The 16225-nt window shown below is 40.7% G+C and overlaps 2 protein-coding genes across 2 annotated transcripts; both read right to left on the bottom strand.

The window, feature by feature from the left end:
• Nucleotides 1–1644: 1644 nt before the first annotated feature.
• Nucleotides 1645–7780, bottom strand: LOC133990650 (zinc finger protein 420-like). Its single transcript, XM_062429029.1, has 7 exons — nt 7631–7780; nt 5895–6097; nt 5147–5239; nt 4961–5056; nt 4397–4507; nt 4168–4297; nt 1645–4064 (listed from the first exon to the last, which is right to left on the bottom strand). Exons 1-7 carry the CDS (start codon nt 7641–7643, stop codon nt 2185–2187), a joined length of 2526 nt encoding a protein of 841 aa, XP_062285013.1. The 5' UTR covers nt 7644–7780; the 3' UTR covers nt 1645–2184.
• Nucleotides 7781–9096: 1316 nt separating this feature from the next.
• zgc:171422 (uncharacterized protein LOC100001353 homolog) lies at nt 9097–13217 on the bottom strand. The gene is made up of 7 exons (XM_062429133.1): nt 13068–13217; nt 12274–12476; nt 11570–11662; nt 11383–11475; nt 11169–11279; nt 10956–11088; nt 9097–10797 (listed from the first exon to the last, which is right to left on the bottom strand). Exons 1-7 carry the CDS (start codon nt 13069–13071, stop codon nt 9473–9475), a joined length of 1962 nt encoding a protein of 653 aa, XP_062285117.1. The 5' UTR covers nt 13072–13217; the 3' UTR covers nt 9097–9472.
• Nucleotides 13218–16225: the final 3008 nt, after the last annotated feature.

The following is a 16225-nucleotide window of genomic DNA, read 5'->3' as shown; positions in this document are numbered from 1 at the left end:
TTTTGGAGGGGTGGTTGGGGGTATTTCCATGGAAGAAGGCAATAGAGAGGTGTGGGCGTAGTACAGTGTGCGTTTGGCAAGGGGTTGATGCACGGTTGCAGTGGACTTATGTATGTGTGTGTGTGTGTGTACTCGGACTGTGGGACTGCAGAGGACTGGCCTGGACTCAGATTTTCCACTGAGATCACTGTTTCTGGGAGAAAAAGTTGCTCAGAGTGTGGGGAGGAAAGCAGAGGAGGAGGGAGGGATGGAGGGATGAGGAGAGGAGATGAAGGGGGGGGGGGGGACATCTGGTAATGATCTGTGTTTATTAGCAAGCTCACATAGTAAATCTGCTGTGTTGTTGGCAGTTGTTGGGGTGTGTATAAATTTTAATTCATGCATTTAGAATTGCCCCAATACCAGTTACCGAGGCGACGCTGTTCAAAGGTAGACTGTTAACCTCTTTACAGTCCTGAAGCAGGCAGGTGGGCCTGAGCTTGTTAAGATGCAATTATTTCACCATGAGGACACAAGGACAGGGTACGTCTTCAACAGGTCAAGGTGAAATGCACACACATTCATAAAGTCCCACCACACTGTCTAGAGGAGGTTCTGCATAGTGTCTTTTGGGCATGGGCCTATTGGTAGACAGGAAAGCAGCATGAGTTTCCACAGGATCCAGACGTTTAGTGGAGATTAGTAGCACATCTGAGTTAGATTAAGACAAAGAAAAAGCTAAATCCAGTCAGTGTCTCTGGTTTTAAGATACTAGAATATTACAGTTTATTTAACATCTTGCAACATTTAACATGCTGCCACATTCATGTTTGCAGCCATCCTCCCTCTCTATGAATGGTGAGGGTTTAATGTTAGAAAATATGATTGAAAAGTTGCTATGCATAAGTAAGCATGGAAACACAAACATGAAACAAGGGAGAGGGGGAAGAGAGAGAAAAAACACACCACAGAGCTTTTCTTTTCCAGCGAAAAAACATGAAAGTCAGAGCAGCACACATGGAAGAGATTAATTGCTGTGTTCCTGTTACAAGATCGTTCGAGACTCCTTTTGCCTGAGGTTCATGTGGTGGGTTAACATGTAGCGCAAAATGCAGAGAACAATCAGCTACAGGGGCACATGAATAAACAATAAAAAATATAAAGATAAAAGGAGTGAAGAATGCTGTTTGTCATGGTTTTCACCACTTTAGATACTGCAAGGCGCCAGTGAAAACATCAGGAAATTGCAGGATAATCAAGATTCTGAACCACACCAACTAAAGTTAATGACAGGAAAAGGGCAGAATGGACTTCCTCTGCATCAGTGCCTCATCAATCTCCACTGTCCTTAAACATCTTTTGAGAATTCTTGATCCAGTCTGCAGGAAAGAAGAGAATATACAATTGTTTCCTTTAAAACTTGTATAACAAAGCAGTGACTGGATGGATAAACTAAGGGATCCTATTAATTTAGAAACAAATGGACAGCAGCTCCTTGCAATACAAGTCAAGAGTGAAAATGGTTACTGGTCAGCTACTGCCACCTAGTGGAGCTTTCTTTTATTCTGATACACTTACAGCAACATTTTTTTTCTGAGAAGGATACAAAATCTTTCTGGCAGCATTTTTCCCACCTCAAATAAAACCAGACAATATGTACGAGGTGTAACCAAGGTCTTTTAATTTGCACTTCATAAACCTTGCAAACCACAGCAGGGATATAAAAGGCCAAGAAGAAATAGTTACGTCATGTTGAAATAAATGGTGACAGATTTTTAAATTTGCACTCTTTCAGTATATTTACAAGGCTCAAATTTGCCCTTCTATCACTTTTGTGGCCTTTCAAAAAATATATATCTTCAGTCATATTACAGCTTCTGAACATACAATATCTTGTCCAGATAACATCTGCTGTAACATCCCAACATAATCATGCACGACAAACTGATGTAAGAAAAAGCTGTTGAGCCTGTTGGGGTCTGAGAGAAAAAAGGGAACTATTTACTTGTGCGGCTGTCAAACAGCTGTCGTGACAACATTAACTTTACAGTGAAGACGAAATGTAACTTTTCACCTCCACTTCAACAGCAACCGTACATTGTTCATGTTCCTTCATGTATTGCTTGGTTTAATTGGTCCTTTTCCATTCTAGTAGCCACTCCGTTGAATGCAGTGTTTCAGTATGTATTTGCCTTTGTGTCTGTCTCAGTTCATGTTAGAGTGACTTTTCAGGTGTCTCCTCAGGTGGTTCAGACAGGTGTAGGTCTTGGGACAGATCTGGCAGTGGTACGGTCTCACCCCTGAGTGGTTCAGCATGTGCTGCTTTAGCACGCTGCCATCTGAGAACGCTTTCCCACACTGAGAGCAGACGTACGGCCGCTCTCCAGTGTGCACGCGCATGTGCACAGTCACTTTATGCGCCATCGTGAAACCTTTGCCACACACTGTGCACTTGAACGGCCTCTCTCCTGTGTGGGTGAGCCTGTGGGTGCGCATTGCGCCCATCTGGGAGAAAGCCTTCCCGCAATCCGGGCAGACGTGTGGCTTCTCGCCAGTGTGAACCCTTGTGTGACTCCTCAGTCCTCCCGCTGTGGAGAAACACTGTGAGCAGTGAGTGCACTGGTACGGTCGTTCACCTGTGTGAGTGCGCATGTGCTGCTTCAAGTCGTAGCGGTTTCTGAAGCCGCGACCGCAGACGAGGCAGCTCTCTGGTCGGTCATCGTTGTGGCGCAGCTCGTGGTTGGAAAGGCATTTCTCAGACAGGAAACACTTGCCACATTCCTGGCACTGGTAGGGTTTCTCATGGTCAACCCTCTGATGGTACTTGAGCTCGCTGATCCCAGGGAATGTTTCGTCACAGTACCTGCACCTGAAGCGATGGTTGGGGCTGTACGGAAGCTGGTGTTCCGTCATCTGATGGTTCCTCAGCAGGTGAGCCATCTTGAAGGTCTTTCCGCAGTGAGAGCACTCGTATTTTGTCAGCAGCTGCACGCACTGGTGTCTGACGCGTTCGTGCAGAGACCTGAACTGACACCCACACTTGGTGCAAATGTGGGCGGCATTTTTGCACTTCCTTTTCCTGTGCCCGGACAGGTGAGCTTCTGTGCGGAAGGCTTTGCCGCACTGCGAGCATTTGTAAGGCTTGACGGCGGTGTGGAACCGCTGGTGTTCTAGAAATTCAAAACGATACTTGAAGCTCCTCCCACACAGCGGACAGTTGTGAGTGACTCGTCCTCGTGCGTAGACCGCTTTGACAGCCATTTTCCTCGAGGACATAGATGTCGAGGAAGTCCGGTGAGCGGAGCCACTTTTCCTATGTTTACCCCCGCTCATTAATTTGGTGGTGGTCACCATGTCGCCAACCTCTTCATGCCGCTGTTGGTGTTTGGTCAGACACTTAGAGGAAATGAAGCTCTTTCCACATTGCTTACACTGATAGGGCTTATCATGATCCACCTGTTGATGATACTTCAGGTCACCAATTCCTGAAAAACCTACGCCACAATGGCTGCACTTGAAAAGGCGGCTTTGAACGTGAGTCAGCAGGTGTTCCTTTAGGCTGCTGGACTTTAGGAAACTCTTTCCACAGTGCCCACAATCGTAGTTCCGGCCCCTTTTCGGACAGTGATGTCTGAATTTGTCCAGCGAAGTTGGAAAACTGTTCCCGCATTTAATACACAGGTACGCAGCATTTTTACATTTCCGGAGCCTGTGACCGGCCAGCAGCGTGGCTGTTCTGAAAGCCCTCCCACACTCAGAGCAGTTGTAAGGCTGCAGCCCGCTGTGGACTCTCTGGTGTTCAATGAGGACTGAGTGATGCTTGAAGCATTTGTCACATTCGGAGCATTTGTGCATCCCCGGCTGCTGTCTCCGACGAGGAGAAGAGGAGATATCAGTCCTTTTTGGCGATTCAGGAAAGTCGGTCGAGGTGGAAGGGTTTGTAGACAGTTCTTCATCAAACATGACGATCTGAGGAACGTCGTTGTTTTCGTCATCACATGCACTTGGATGGGAAGCGATGGCCACTTCCAGCGATGGAGGGAGAGACAGCGAGGGAATGAGAAGATCATCCGACTGAAACGGAGCTGTGTGGAAAATATGAGGAGAAAATGATCAATACAACAAAAATAGCCTCTCACATCAACTGATACACTAGTTTGATTTGTTTATAGCAAATTATCCACATACCAACACTACTCTTTGCCAGTTTTCCATGGCATTGTTTACTCTGGAGAAGAAATTTGAGGTCATCTCCGTTTGAGACACACTGCATGTACTCCTCTAGGACAGAGGGAGCAGAACTGACCCAGGATGCAGTCTATACATAAGTCCATACATAAAAAAAAGAGAAAGACATTTTTAAGTGCTTTTATTCATCAACTTTATACTCTCATTTTTCAGCTCATCCTGCCTGTACCTGTTTGAAATCTGGAATTGGCAGCAGCTCTTCCAGCCTGGTGAAGAATTCACAAACCAGAGTCTCCAGTGCTGTGTCAAAGTCAGGACCATACTCCACAGGAAACACATTCTGTCGTAAATAAATAGATGCGAATATTTAGATCATGACAGTCCCCTTCATGATCAGACCAAATTTACACAAATTTCCAACTTCCACATGTTGTTGCAAGAGATTTTTTTAAACTACTGCTTTGTCGATTAGTCAAATGAACAAAAATAATATGATTAATTAATCTTTTAAGTAATTTATCAAGCAAAATGCAAATGTGTTCTCTAGTTCAAGGTGTCTCAAATGCTATGCTTCTTTTCTCTTCTTTATAGAACTGAGAAATGATATATTGTTTCGGATTGTTGGTCAGACTAAACAAGCATCTCTATACAGTTTGGGAATGTGTCATGTAATCTTCTAATCTCTGTCAGATTAATCCATACTGAAATATATTTCAATTTGCAGGTCCACACAGCAGAACTCTTTAGCAGTTATTTACCGCTTTATCTGTATGCAGTTTTATATTCATTTTACCTTGAGGAAATGTTCTCTGCCATCAGTGTCTTCGATGAGGCCTTGTACCAGCTTCATAAAGTTTGCTTCTGGTGCTTCAATTACAGGATCATTCGTCTAGATTGAAAAACAAGATTCTACATTAAAATCAGTTTGATATGACAAAATATAAATAACTGATCCAATCATACTGACAGCATCACTCACTTCTTCTATGCAGGATGAGCGGATTCTGTTAAGGTGGCTCTCGACAGCCTTGAGATCTTCAGGGTGCTCAGAGCGCAACAGTTCGAGAGTGGTCTACAGGAAATGAAATTCAGATTTGTAATAACAATATTTGCATGTCATTCTTAACAGAGAGTCTTTGGGTTTCTTATTTAAATAACTTTTTCTATGCACATAGCCTACTTAAACTCTCCCGTCTGGCACAACATGGGATAAGGCTGACGCTTTCTGCCCTGTTTTCCCCCTTCTCACAAAAAACTCATAACCGGTTAAGAATATATATATCATCGTTCTGCACAATGTGGTGCAGTAGTTAGTACTATCACTCCCAAGCATGAAGGTTCTGGGTTCGAAGCGACAGGCCGTTTTGGCCTTTCTGTGTGCATGTTCTCCCTGTGCCTGCATGGTTCTTCCAAGTACTCTTGCTTCCTCCCACAGGCCAAAAAGATGCAGGTTTGATTACATGGTGACTCTAAACTGCCCCTACGTGTAAATGTGAGTGTGAGTGGTTGTCTGTCTCTATACTAAATTATTGCACAAATTATTTTTATACTACTTTCATTTTATTTACAATATAATTACTGCACAATGTATAATATCAACCTCTTCTATTTTATCTTATGTTAATCTATTGTTATGTGTGACGTGTGCTGGATGGTGTTGTTGTGACAGTTACATTTCCCTCGGGATTAATAAAGTGTTTCCTATTCTTACATTTCCGATCACTTACCCTTGCTCTCAGGCCCAGCGAGAGCAGTCTCCCCTCTCTTTTACTCATCAGCTCAGGAACCGCATCTGTTACCATGGACACAAACTCCTCCAGCTTCCCATAGTGCTTTATGTTCCTCTGGCGCACCACTTCCCACATCACTGCTGACATCAATCTTAGCGGTGGGACCAGGAGTGCCAGTGAGGACAGGGGGACACTGAACTCTAGAGAAATAAGATTGGGTCAAACAAACTTTAAAGTAAGATGAGAACCTTGCTGGATACATTTGATGATGTGCTATGATTGCTCCGAGTTAATTTACCCCTATTAGTAGGGTATCTCACTTTTAAGTCAACCCATCCTCTAAAGTCAGCACTGTCTGTTCAATGGTGATGTTAAGCTTGACACTGTCGAATCTGAAGTGTGTATCTAGTGTGTCCAGTTTCTGCTGAAGCTTCGTACCAAGGCTTGTATCATTTTAGAGAATCACATGATTAATGACAAACAAATCCTCGGTTTCAGCAGACACACATGATGTTTCAGTTTGGGATTTAATTTGCTGATGCTGATTTGAAGGACAGCATAACCTGAACCTATCATGGGTGTACATCCCATGAGGTTTAGCTTGGTTTGCTGAGAATTGACAATTTGCTGAATTTAAATATTGAGTAGTTGTTGGTGGTTGAGGTTTATGAATTGTATTGTTTCTGACTTTTAAAAAAATCAATAAAACTTCAGCTTTCTGCTTTGTTACACAAGCACTCTCAATCCCCAGTCGCATAAGCACTTTCCCAAATTAACTCATGTTTATTTCATTCTCCTGTTTTCCCCCAAACCTATGCCATAGTCACTCAAATCACACATTTCTATCCATCTCTCTATCATAGTGAGAAACATGAAGCCAACAGCAGCAAATCTAGCAGTAATACCAAGTACTGACAAAGTATAAAAAGATTAAGAACCCTTATTGGATCCAGCAACATGACAATAATAGCAGCAGCACATGATGTTTTGGCTGCTCCTCATTGTTTTTACCAGTAGGTGTCACCTGTGAGCTCTGTTAATTGAGGCTTCGTATAATGAATCAACTGGCTGCAAGGTTCCAGTGCTTCAGGAAAGCCTTTTCTCCATCACTACAGTTCATTTACATATAGTATCTTTCCATACCCATTACTGGCTATAATGTGAAATAATGTACAGTCTGTGTGTGAAACACTTCACTGTAGGTGCAGTTATCATCAGGCTTGTTGTGTGCACACTGCAGCTTGCTCCAACCTCTTTCATGTTTTTATTTCGTTGGTCCCTCAAATGCTAAATCTCACTATTTGAAATGGCATTAAATAGCTGATCTATAAATGGGATGTTAAGAGTTTACATCCACAAAGCCCTAATTGTTTGCGTTACGTTTAGTAATTTTATTTTAAATTAACCTGGTTCTTACAAACTGTCAGCCAAAAAGACCCAACAGTGTTGCGTTGGATCGATTAGTAAAAACACGCTTCGACGTCTTCGAAAAACGTCTTTAAAACGACCTTTTGTTGTCGTTTGCGTCCTAAGTAAAGCTAATGTTATCTCCTAGCCACAAGGCCCCTAGTGTCGCCTAGTCAAACCGGCTATTATGGAGCAAAACAATTCTCGTTCCAGGGATTAGTCGAGGCCTGTTGAGCCTCGGATAATTCTTCGCTTTAGCTAGTCGGCTAGCCGGATAACAGGCGAAAAATACACAATATTGATGAGCTACACATGCTAATACTTACCCATGTCGTTCATTTAAGAATACTTTAATAGCGATGGAAGGCAGGATTGTTACAGCAGAAAATCTTTCATCGTTTCGGTTAGCGTGTTAGCTAACAGTATACGGGGCTTCAGGCGCCAACTTCTTCCTGAAACACGTTGTTCACTGTGGGGAGCGTTGGCCCGTCAGTGTCACTTTGTAACGGCGACGTTTGTTTTGCTTTACGGGGCAACACGGAAAATGCGATTCTACTGGAAATCAGATGCACCGCCCCTCCGGACCATCCCAAACATAAAATCTTCCAAGGACCATTTAAGGACGATAAACTGTATTTTCGTATGTTTCGCAGTGTTTTATATCTCTATCTCTCAAAAGAAAAAAAGGAAAAAAAATATCAGCGATTTTAAGAAGTGACAACCCTGACAGAATACTTTAAAGTTTAACAATAAAACCCTTTGGTTACTAACTACGAAAGTGAAAAAAACAAACATTTCAGAATAAGTGACAAAGAAAAAAATCTATTACAGGGGTTTTATTTATAAGCGCATTACTTTCCCCTGTCCAATTATATTATTTAAACCACAAGTATTGATATTGTGTTGAGTGGTGAAAACTTAAGTACATTTACTTAAGTACAATGTACTGGAATATTTCCATTTGATGCTTCTTTATACTTCCACTCCACTACATTTCAGAGGGAAATATTGTACTTTCTACTCCACTACATTTATTTGACAGCTTAAGTTACTTTTCAGATGAAAATTTGACACTATGGATAATATAACAAGCTTTTAAAATACAGCACATTGTTAAAGATAAACCAGTGGTTTCTAACCTTTTTGTCTTTTGACATCTTACAAAAAGTAGTATGTAGTCAGGCTCACACTTCAGAAGTCTATGAGTTGTTAACAGCTCCAGCAAATAGTGATTTTTCCCCTCTAAACTTTTCACATGGCTTCATTTCAATAAATGTTCAAATGATCCTATATTTCAGCAAAATCAAAGATTAGAGAAAAAGTCCAAAAACTGAAAACATGTGTATCAGAACTTTTTTTTTTTCTACTTTCCTCTCCCAGTAATCATCTCACGACCCCTCGGGTTTATCTGGTGACCCTTTGGAGTAGCTCGACCCCTAGGTTGGGAACCATTGAACTAAATTAGCTAAGTATATAAAGTAGTTGAAACTAGATTTACCTCCAGCAGCTACAACAGTAACAAGCTGCTCTAACACTGATGCTTCACTATTGATAATCTAATGATGTCATATATAATAATATATCAGTCAGAGGGACCAAATCACTACTTTTACTGTAATACTTTAACTACATCAAGCTCATAATACTTATGTACTTTTACTTAGGATTTAAAAAAAAACTTTTACTTGTCTAAGACCACAACAGGGTGCTTCATGTTTAATTTAAGAGAAATTCTTCTGCTGTCTGCCTAACAAATGAGCTATTTCAATAATATGATTTATTCTTGCAGATCCTTACGTTTTATTCAATATTTAGAGAATACTGACATTGAACAACACTGATACTGGCAAGTAGTGTTAACTGTTTAGTGTTAACTGACAGTAGAAATATAGGCACAAGAGAACATTTCCTTAACATAAGTTTTAAGACATCAGATAAATATTACACAATTAGATGTCAGGCCCAATAACTGCACTTATGATCTAACAAAAAAGGAAGAGCAATCAGTCAGTTAATAAAAAAACAACAACTTCTGCAACATAGTCCTGGAAAGAGAAGGTGAGTACTAAACTCATGGCACTGCATATGGTCAACACCACAATCAGAACAGGCTAGTTCCATAAATAATATATCAATTTGAGGAAAAGGCAACATGGAAATGAACAGTATCAGGTCGACTGTGTTGCGACCACACTGTGAGATTTCAAGTGTCTCTTCAGGTGATTGAGGCACGTGTAAGTCTTTGCACACAACTGACAAGCGAAGGGTCGGACGCCTGTGTGGTTCATGGTATGTTTTTTCAATTCGCTGCCACGTGAAAATCCTTTCCCGCATTCGGCGCAGATGTAAGGCCGTTCCCCAGTGTGCACGCGCATATGAAGTGTCAGTTTGCTAGCCATGGTGAATCCTTTCCCACAAACAGTGCATTTGTACGGCTTTTCCCCCGTGTGGGTGCGTCTGTGTATCTGCAGCTCGCCGGCTGAAATGAAAGCCTTGCCGCAGTCGGCGCACAGGTACGGTTTCTCTCCAGTGTGGGTCCTTATGTGTATATTCAGGTTTCCCGACACAGAGAAACGCTTCCCGCAATATGTGCATTGGAACGGCCTCTCGCCTGTGTGACTGCGCATGTGAAGATTCAGGTCGTGTTTGTTCTTAAAAGCTTTGCCACAGCGCGCACAAATCTGTGTTCTCTGTTGTCTGTGGCGCAGCTCGTGGGCTGTCAAACACGCCACGGAGCTGAAGAACTTTCCACACTGCATGCACTGATTGGACAGCTCCGGAGGATGAATCTTCTGGTGGGCTCTCAGCTCACTCATAGTGGAGTACACTTCCCTGCACTGTCTGCATGTAAAGATCCGGTTCTGGGTGTGAGTCAGTTCATGCTTACCCAGCAAGTACATTTTCTTAAAGCTTTTCCCACAATGAGAACAGTCGAACTTTTGTACATTATGAACACACTGGTGTCTGAATTTCTCCTGTATGGACTGAAAGCTATTTCCACATTTGATGCAAATATAAGCAGCTTTTGTGCATTGTGTCCGTCTGTGAGTGGATAAATCAGAGGTCCTCCTAAATGCCTTTCCGCATTGAGAGCATTTGTAAGGATTTTCTCCAGTGTGGAGCCTCTGATGCTCCAGGAGCTCGTAACGGTAAATGAAGCACTTCCCGCACTGAGTGCATTTGTGTGCAACTCTCTGCCGTGGTGGGCCAATGGTAGAGCCGGACAACACGAGGCTCTCAGCAGATGTAGAGGGAGCTTGGCAGGTGGCAGAAGCCTGGTTATCATAATCAACACTGTGAACATCAGGACTACTGTCGCTGCCTCCTTCTCTTTGGTTTTCAGATGTTACTGTGCTGACATTAACATCTGTGGTGCTCAGGGAACAGTTTTCTGGACTGCAGTCATCCTCTGTCTGATGGGTTGTGTTGGTTTCCCTCAACAAAGGAGGGAGGGATAAAGATGACAAGAGCTGCTGCTCTGATGGAGAGGGGGCTGTTTGTGAAGAGAAAGTGAAAAAGATTTTTTTTTAAAAATTGAATACATTTTTGTGCATTTACATAAAAACCCTCACATTTAACAACCTGGAACCACTAAATGTTTTCAAATTGCTTATCAATAAACTCAGCAGTATCTCAGGCAGACAGACTTACCACTGGCATTCATCCTGGCCAATTTTCCTCTTTGCATCATGCCTCTGAGCAGCACTTTGAAGTCATCTGCTTTGGATACGCACTGCATGTATTCTTCTGGCACAGAAGGTGTATCGCTGATCCACATAGCGGTCTTTATTAGATAAACAAAACTGAGTTATTATGCTGAGCTGGAACCACGTAACTATCTGGTCTGGTTTGTGGTCTCTCTACCTGTTTAAAGTCTGGAATAAGCAGCATCGCGTCCAGTCTGGTGAAGAACTCACAAACCACAGTCTCCAGCGCTTTGTCGAAGTCAGGCCCGTACGTCACAGGAAACACATTCTGTCAGGTGGAAGAGTTTCAACACAAAGGATGACTGAAGTCTCGTGATACTGCACTTATTATGTTAGAATGAATTAACTGTGAGACCAAAGCAGAGACACACCTTCAGGAAGTGTCCTCTTCCCTCAGGGTCCTCCAAAAGTCTTTGAACAAACCTGACAAAGTTTGCCTCAAGAGCTTCATTTGCTGTATCAGACTGCAAAGCAACACATACAGATCATGTGTTAAATAAGCAGATCACTTCTTAAACAGATGATAAGCAACGTCAATCAAGGAAAAATGCCACACACCTGTCTTGAGCTAGTTGGCAAAAGGCTGTCCAAGTGTGTTTTGACACTTTTGAGATCCTCTGACTGTTCTGAACGTAACATCTGTAAAGTCATCTGGAAAATACAGCGAACAGTCACTGATAGTAAAGAAAAGTGAAGAAGCTCCTCCATGTCCATCCAACTGTCTGCCAAACACACTGAAATGTAGGGTTGAAACAAACAGGCATAGCAGAACAATCTAATCACATAAACTGTTTTATGTGGGTTGAGCATTGTTAATGGTTTAAGAATAAAATAATAAAATGGCTCTGCACAATATGGTACCTTTAATAAACAATGACTTGGTAAACCATATTTGGTGTCATGCATTCTTTCATCCTTTTCAGCTTCTACAAATCAAGGCTTTCCTCCTAAAACCTGAAAAACTAAAACTAAATAAAAACTAAACTAAAATTAGTAATTTCCTCAAATTAAAAACATAACTACAACTACGTAATCAGTTGTTAAACTAACTACAACTAAAACTAAATAAAAATAAAAACTGACGAAAATTTCAACACTATAATAACCCTGGTCATGACAAAGTAAACCTTAAAGTTTAGTGACTTGATTATAAATAGGCTGCAATAGAAAGCAGGAGCAACAAGCCTAAAACAAGCAGTCAACGCTTATTTTAAGCTTGTCACATCATTCCCAGGCAAATATGCAGCATGTGAATCTCTTACCTTCGCTCTTAAGCCCAGAGTGAGCAGCCTCATCTGTCTGCTAGTCAAGATGTCAGGGATGGCTTCAGTCACTAAGGAAACAAACTCCTCCACTTTCCCGTAATGATTTACGTTCCTCAGTTGGACCACCTTCCACATAACTGCTGACATCACCCGCAGAGGTGGAACCAGCAGCCTCAGTGCAGACATGGGTAGGGGACCCTCTGCAAGGACAAAGAAGCATTATTATTCCTGAGCATCACTACCAGAATGTACAATCGCCATATTGTCAGATAGCTGATGATTATTCAAGTTTCTTGCTTTTTTTTTTTTATAGTGTGTGCCTTTCTTGGCCAGGCCTCTCTTGAATAAGAGAATCTTATCTCAATGTTTTCAAGAGAATAAAAAGAGTAACTTAACTTAATGAAGATCAAAGTACCATTAAAAGTATCATTTAAGTTAGTCTATTTTCATTTTCATTGGGTGTGTCCAGTATTAGTATTAAGAGAGGCAGTAGCCAAAGACTGTTTTATCATTGGCTCTCTTAGATATTATCATTGGATATAATAATACACTAATAGACTGTTACATAGCAGTGTCAAAGACATGGAAAACATACTTATTTTCGTCATTATTTCCTTCAAAATGAAATCATTGTTTGCATAAACTGCAACACCTTCTCCCCTGGTGTTATATGTATCGAAATGATGACTTTTTATCACTTTAATAAGTCAAATCACGGAAGGTAACATTAGCAGACAGGCTAACAATATCAAAACAAATTGACACGGCGCCTGAAAAACACAAAACATTACCCATTTTATTCCACCGAACAGAGCTGTGACAGCTGAGTGGACACAGAGGAGTGTTTCCTAATTAAAACGTTTCTTCCTCCTACAATGAGTAGCTATATAAATGAGATTTTAATCAACGCCTCGCTGTTGAATGCAGCTGGAGACCACTTCCAGGACCCTACTTCTTCGTATTGTATTTTTATGTTCACATCTTGTTGCTCTACCGCCACCTAGCGATTAACCTCTACATTGCAGTAACCAGAAACAGATGTACAATATCCATATCATTTCATAATCTCCATTAGGCTTATTCATTTAAACGAATATGAAATGAACTATTGATGTTTTATTAGTGACAGGATAAAAAAGTAAATAATCACGCAACATGACAGTCATGTCAGAATTATGATGAGAAAAATAAAATATTTATAATTAATATTAACGTAGCCTATATACATTTTTTATTCATATAATTTACGTGCTTTTTTTCCTTTTTGACAAATTGCTGTCTTGAAGGTCAATAATTAACATTCAAGATTAAATAAAATAAAACTATGCAGGAGCCTATTATCAGAAAAAATAAACTAAAAGTATGCAGGAGCCTATTATCAGAAAAAATAAACTGAAAACCCTCAAAATTAAAAATACTCAATCAATCAATACTTAATCAAAGGGAAACCTGTCAGTGATATATTGTTATATAATCTTGATTTGTCACTTAATGCATTAAAGCATACCGACATTTTAATGTTGAAGCTTATCTAATTAGAATAAATCCCAAGCAATTAATTAACTGTAGCAGCTTAATCAATAAGAAAGCATCATATTGTATACATCCTTTACTTTGTATGTAAAAGTTTAATGCTCTGGCACATGCAAGCAGTCTTTTTCACTTATGATCTAATTAGACCATTTGGCAGTGTTGGTGAATGTAAATTCCCCTTACTGAGATCTCCCCCAGCCTCCTGTTGGTTTTGTTGTATCTGATCAGGCAGACAATTTACACCTATATAATTCTTAATAATGTGCACATTTACTGAACAATTTGGTGACACATCACACATAGCTTTCCCCCACATTATGACTGACCAGCGTTATAATCATTTAGAATGATTGAAAACACCTGTGTGGCTGTGCAGCACATTTCATTTGCAAGTATTAAACAATTCTAGCCATCAAATAAATAGAGTGGAGTATAATATATTTATAATATAATATATAAATATATTTTGAGCCCTCTGAAATGTAGTGAAGTGTAAAGTCACATAACCTGGAAATACTTACGTAACATACAAATAAAGCAAAATTGTGCCTTAATACAATATTTTAGTTGAGTGTAACAATGCAGCAAATCTATTTATTTTAAAAATGAGCTCTCTTTCAAAATGCTTATTCATACCTCTGAAATCTTTACCTCATGTTCTCTGGTCATTAATAATATTTCATGTGGTTGGCTTATTATCCTTTCCTCTTATTATGTCCCTTATTGTAGTTTCTCTGTCCATGTACACCGATCAGCTATAACACTAAAACCACCTGCCTAATATTGTGTAGGCTCCCTTCATGCCACCAAAACACCTCTGACTGATCATAGACTCCAAAAGATACATACATCCCTTCATGGTAATACTACTGCCCTGAAGGGGTGCACTTGGTCTGCAACAATATTTTGGTGGTTCATGTCAAAGTAACACCCACATGAATGCCAGGATCCAAGGTTTGTCACAGGGTCATCAGTTGTCCTTCCCTGGACTACATTTGGTAGGTACTGACCACTGCGTACCAGGAATACCCCACACCACCTGCTGTGTTGGAGATGCTCTGACACAGTTATCCTGCCATCACAATTTGTCCATTTGACAAAGTCCCAAATTGGCTCAGATCCTTTCACTCTCCCTTTAATATTTTTCCTGCTTTCAAATCATCAATTTCAAGAATTTACTATTCACGAGCTGGTTTTTATATCCCACCTCTTGACAGGTGCCATTGTAACGAGGTAATTAATGTTATTCACTTTGCCCGTCAGTAGTTTTAATGTTTTGGCTGGTCGGTGTATACCTGCCAGAGTTTCACCTAAAAGGGGCCAGCAAACTCCTTCCATGCCATTTTCAAACTGATCTGTAGGTATATAAATCTCCTGGTGGTGGCAGTGAAGGCTTTGTAACAGGGGGGGACAGTAAGTATCTGTCAGAATAAGAGAAACCACAGATATTTCTTCATCAGACCCCTTTTAGCGAGGTCAACCTTGATTCTTACTCTCTTCTCTCCAACAGCCAAACTACAGTGCAGGGATGATAACTTGCAAACATGTCTGTTATTTAAGATGAATGTACCTTTTTTTTGAAAAGCTCTTCCAGTAAAAGTGGCTGGTAAACTCTTTGGACTGACTTTGACTGATTCAAACACATTTCACATATTTAAGTTCACACCAACATTGGACAAATTTACATGGAAACTATCCTATTAAAAAATGTATTACATTCCCACTGACTTCTCAGACTGATGATGACGAGGCACGGTGTGACTCACAACCTTTGTTTACTTAAATAATTGGCACAAATAGAACATGCAATTCATGAAATGTCTTGTGTATTAGAGTTTAGCATGTCCATATTATATGCAGACGATGTGTAATGCATTACATTGACATTGGGTTTTTTACTGTATGCTGGTGCATTTTGTAATTAGACATAGTGCATTTTTAATCTTTTTAAAAATGTTTTCTCTCTCTGATGAAGCTTTAATCTCTGCCACATGTCCAAGCGTTTAAAAATCAGATCAATTACCAAGTCACATTCAGTCAAGTGACATTTTTTTGGCACCTCACGCACAAACCCAAATTAAATTCAAAGTAAGCATCTGTCTATTATGAGGATGGCTGGCAAAGTGTGTCTATGCATGTATGTCTACATGTGTACTGTATGTATGTGTGTGTGTGTGTGTGTGTGTGTGTGTTTTTGTGTGTGTGCATGTGCGTCTGTAAGTGACAGAGAGAGAGAGAGAGAGAGAGAGAGAGAGAGAGAGAGAGAGAGAGAGAGAGAGAAAGAGAAAGAGAGATAGGGAGAAAGAGAGAGTGCGTGCATTTGTGTGTCTGTGAGAGTGTAATTAAAACAAGTGATTTTTTTTTTACACACAGATTATCCCTCTATCCCAGCTGGTCAGAGTTGGATTTGACCACC

The sequence above is a fragment of the Scomber scombrus genome, chromosome 11, assembly GCF_963691925.1.
Source record: "Scomber scombrus chromosome 11, fScoSco1.1, whole genome shotgun sequence".
Classification (NCBI taxonomy): domain Eukaryota; kingdom Metazoa; phylum Chordata; class Actinopteri; order Scombriformes; family Scombridae; genus Scomber; species Scomber scombrus.
Note: the sequence above shows the minus strand (reverse complement) of the source record. Positions and strands in the feature narration are given on the sequence as shown.

Coding starts and splice junctions, on each gene's coding strand:
- LOC133990650 (XM_062429029.1), bottom strand. Junction 5,057..5,146: donor GCTCATCCTGCATAGAAGAA/GTGAGTGATGCT, acceptor TTTTCAATCTAG/ACGAATGATCCTGTAATTGA. Junction 4,508..4,960: donor GCAGAGAACATTTCCTCAAG/GTAAAATGAATA, acceptor TATTTACGACAG/AATGTGTTTCCTGTGGAGTA.
- zgc:171422 (XM_062429133.1), bottom strand. Junction 11,089..11,168: donor TTATTCCAGACTTTAAACAG/GTAGAGAGACCA, acceptor TATCTAATAAAG/ACCGCTATGTGGATCAGCGA. Junction 10,798..10,955: donor GGCCAGGATGAATGCCAGTG/GTAAGTCTGTCT, acceptor CTTCACAAACAG/CCCCCTCTCCATCAGAGCAG.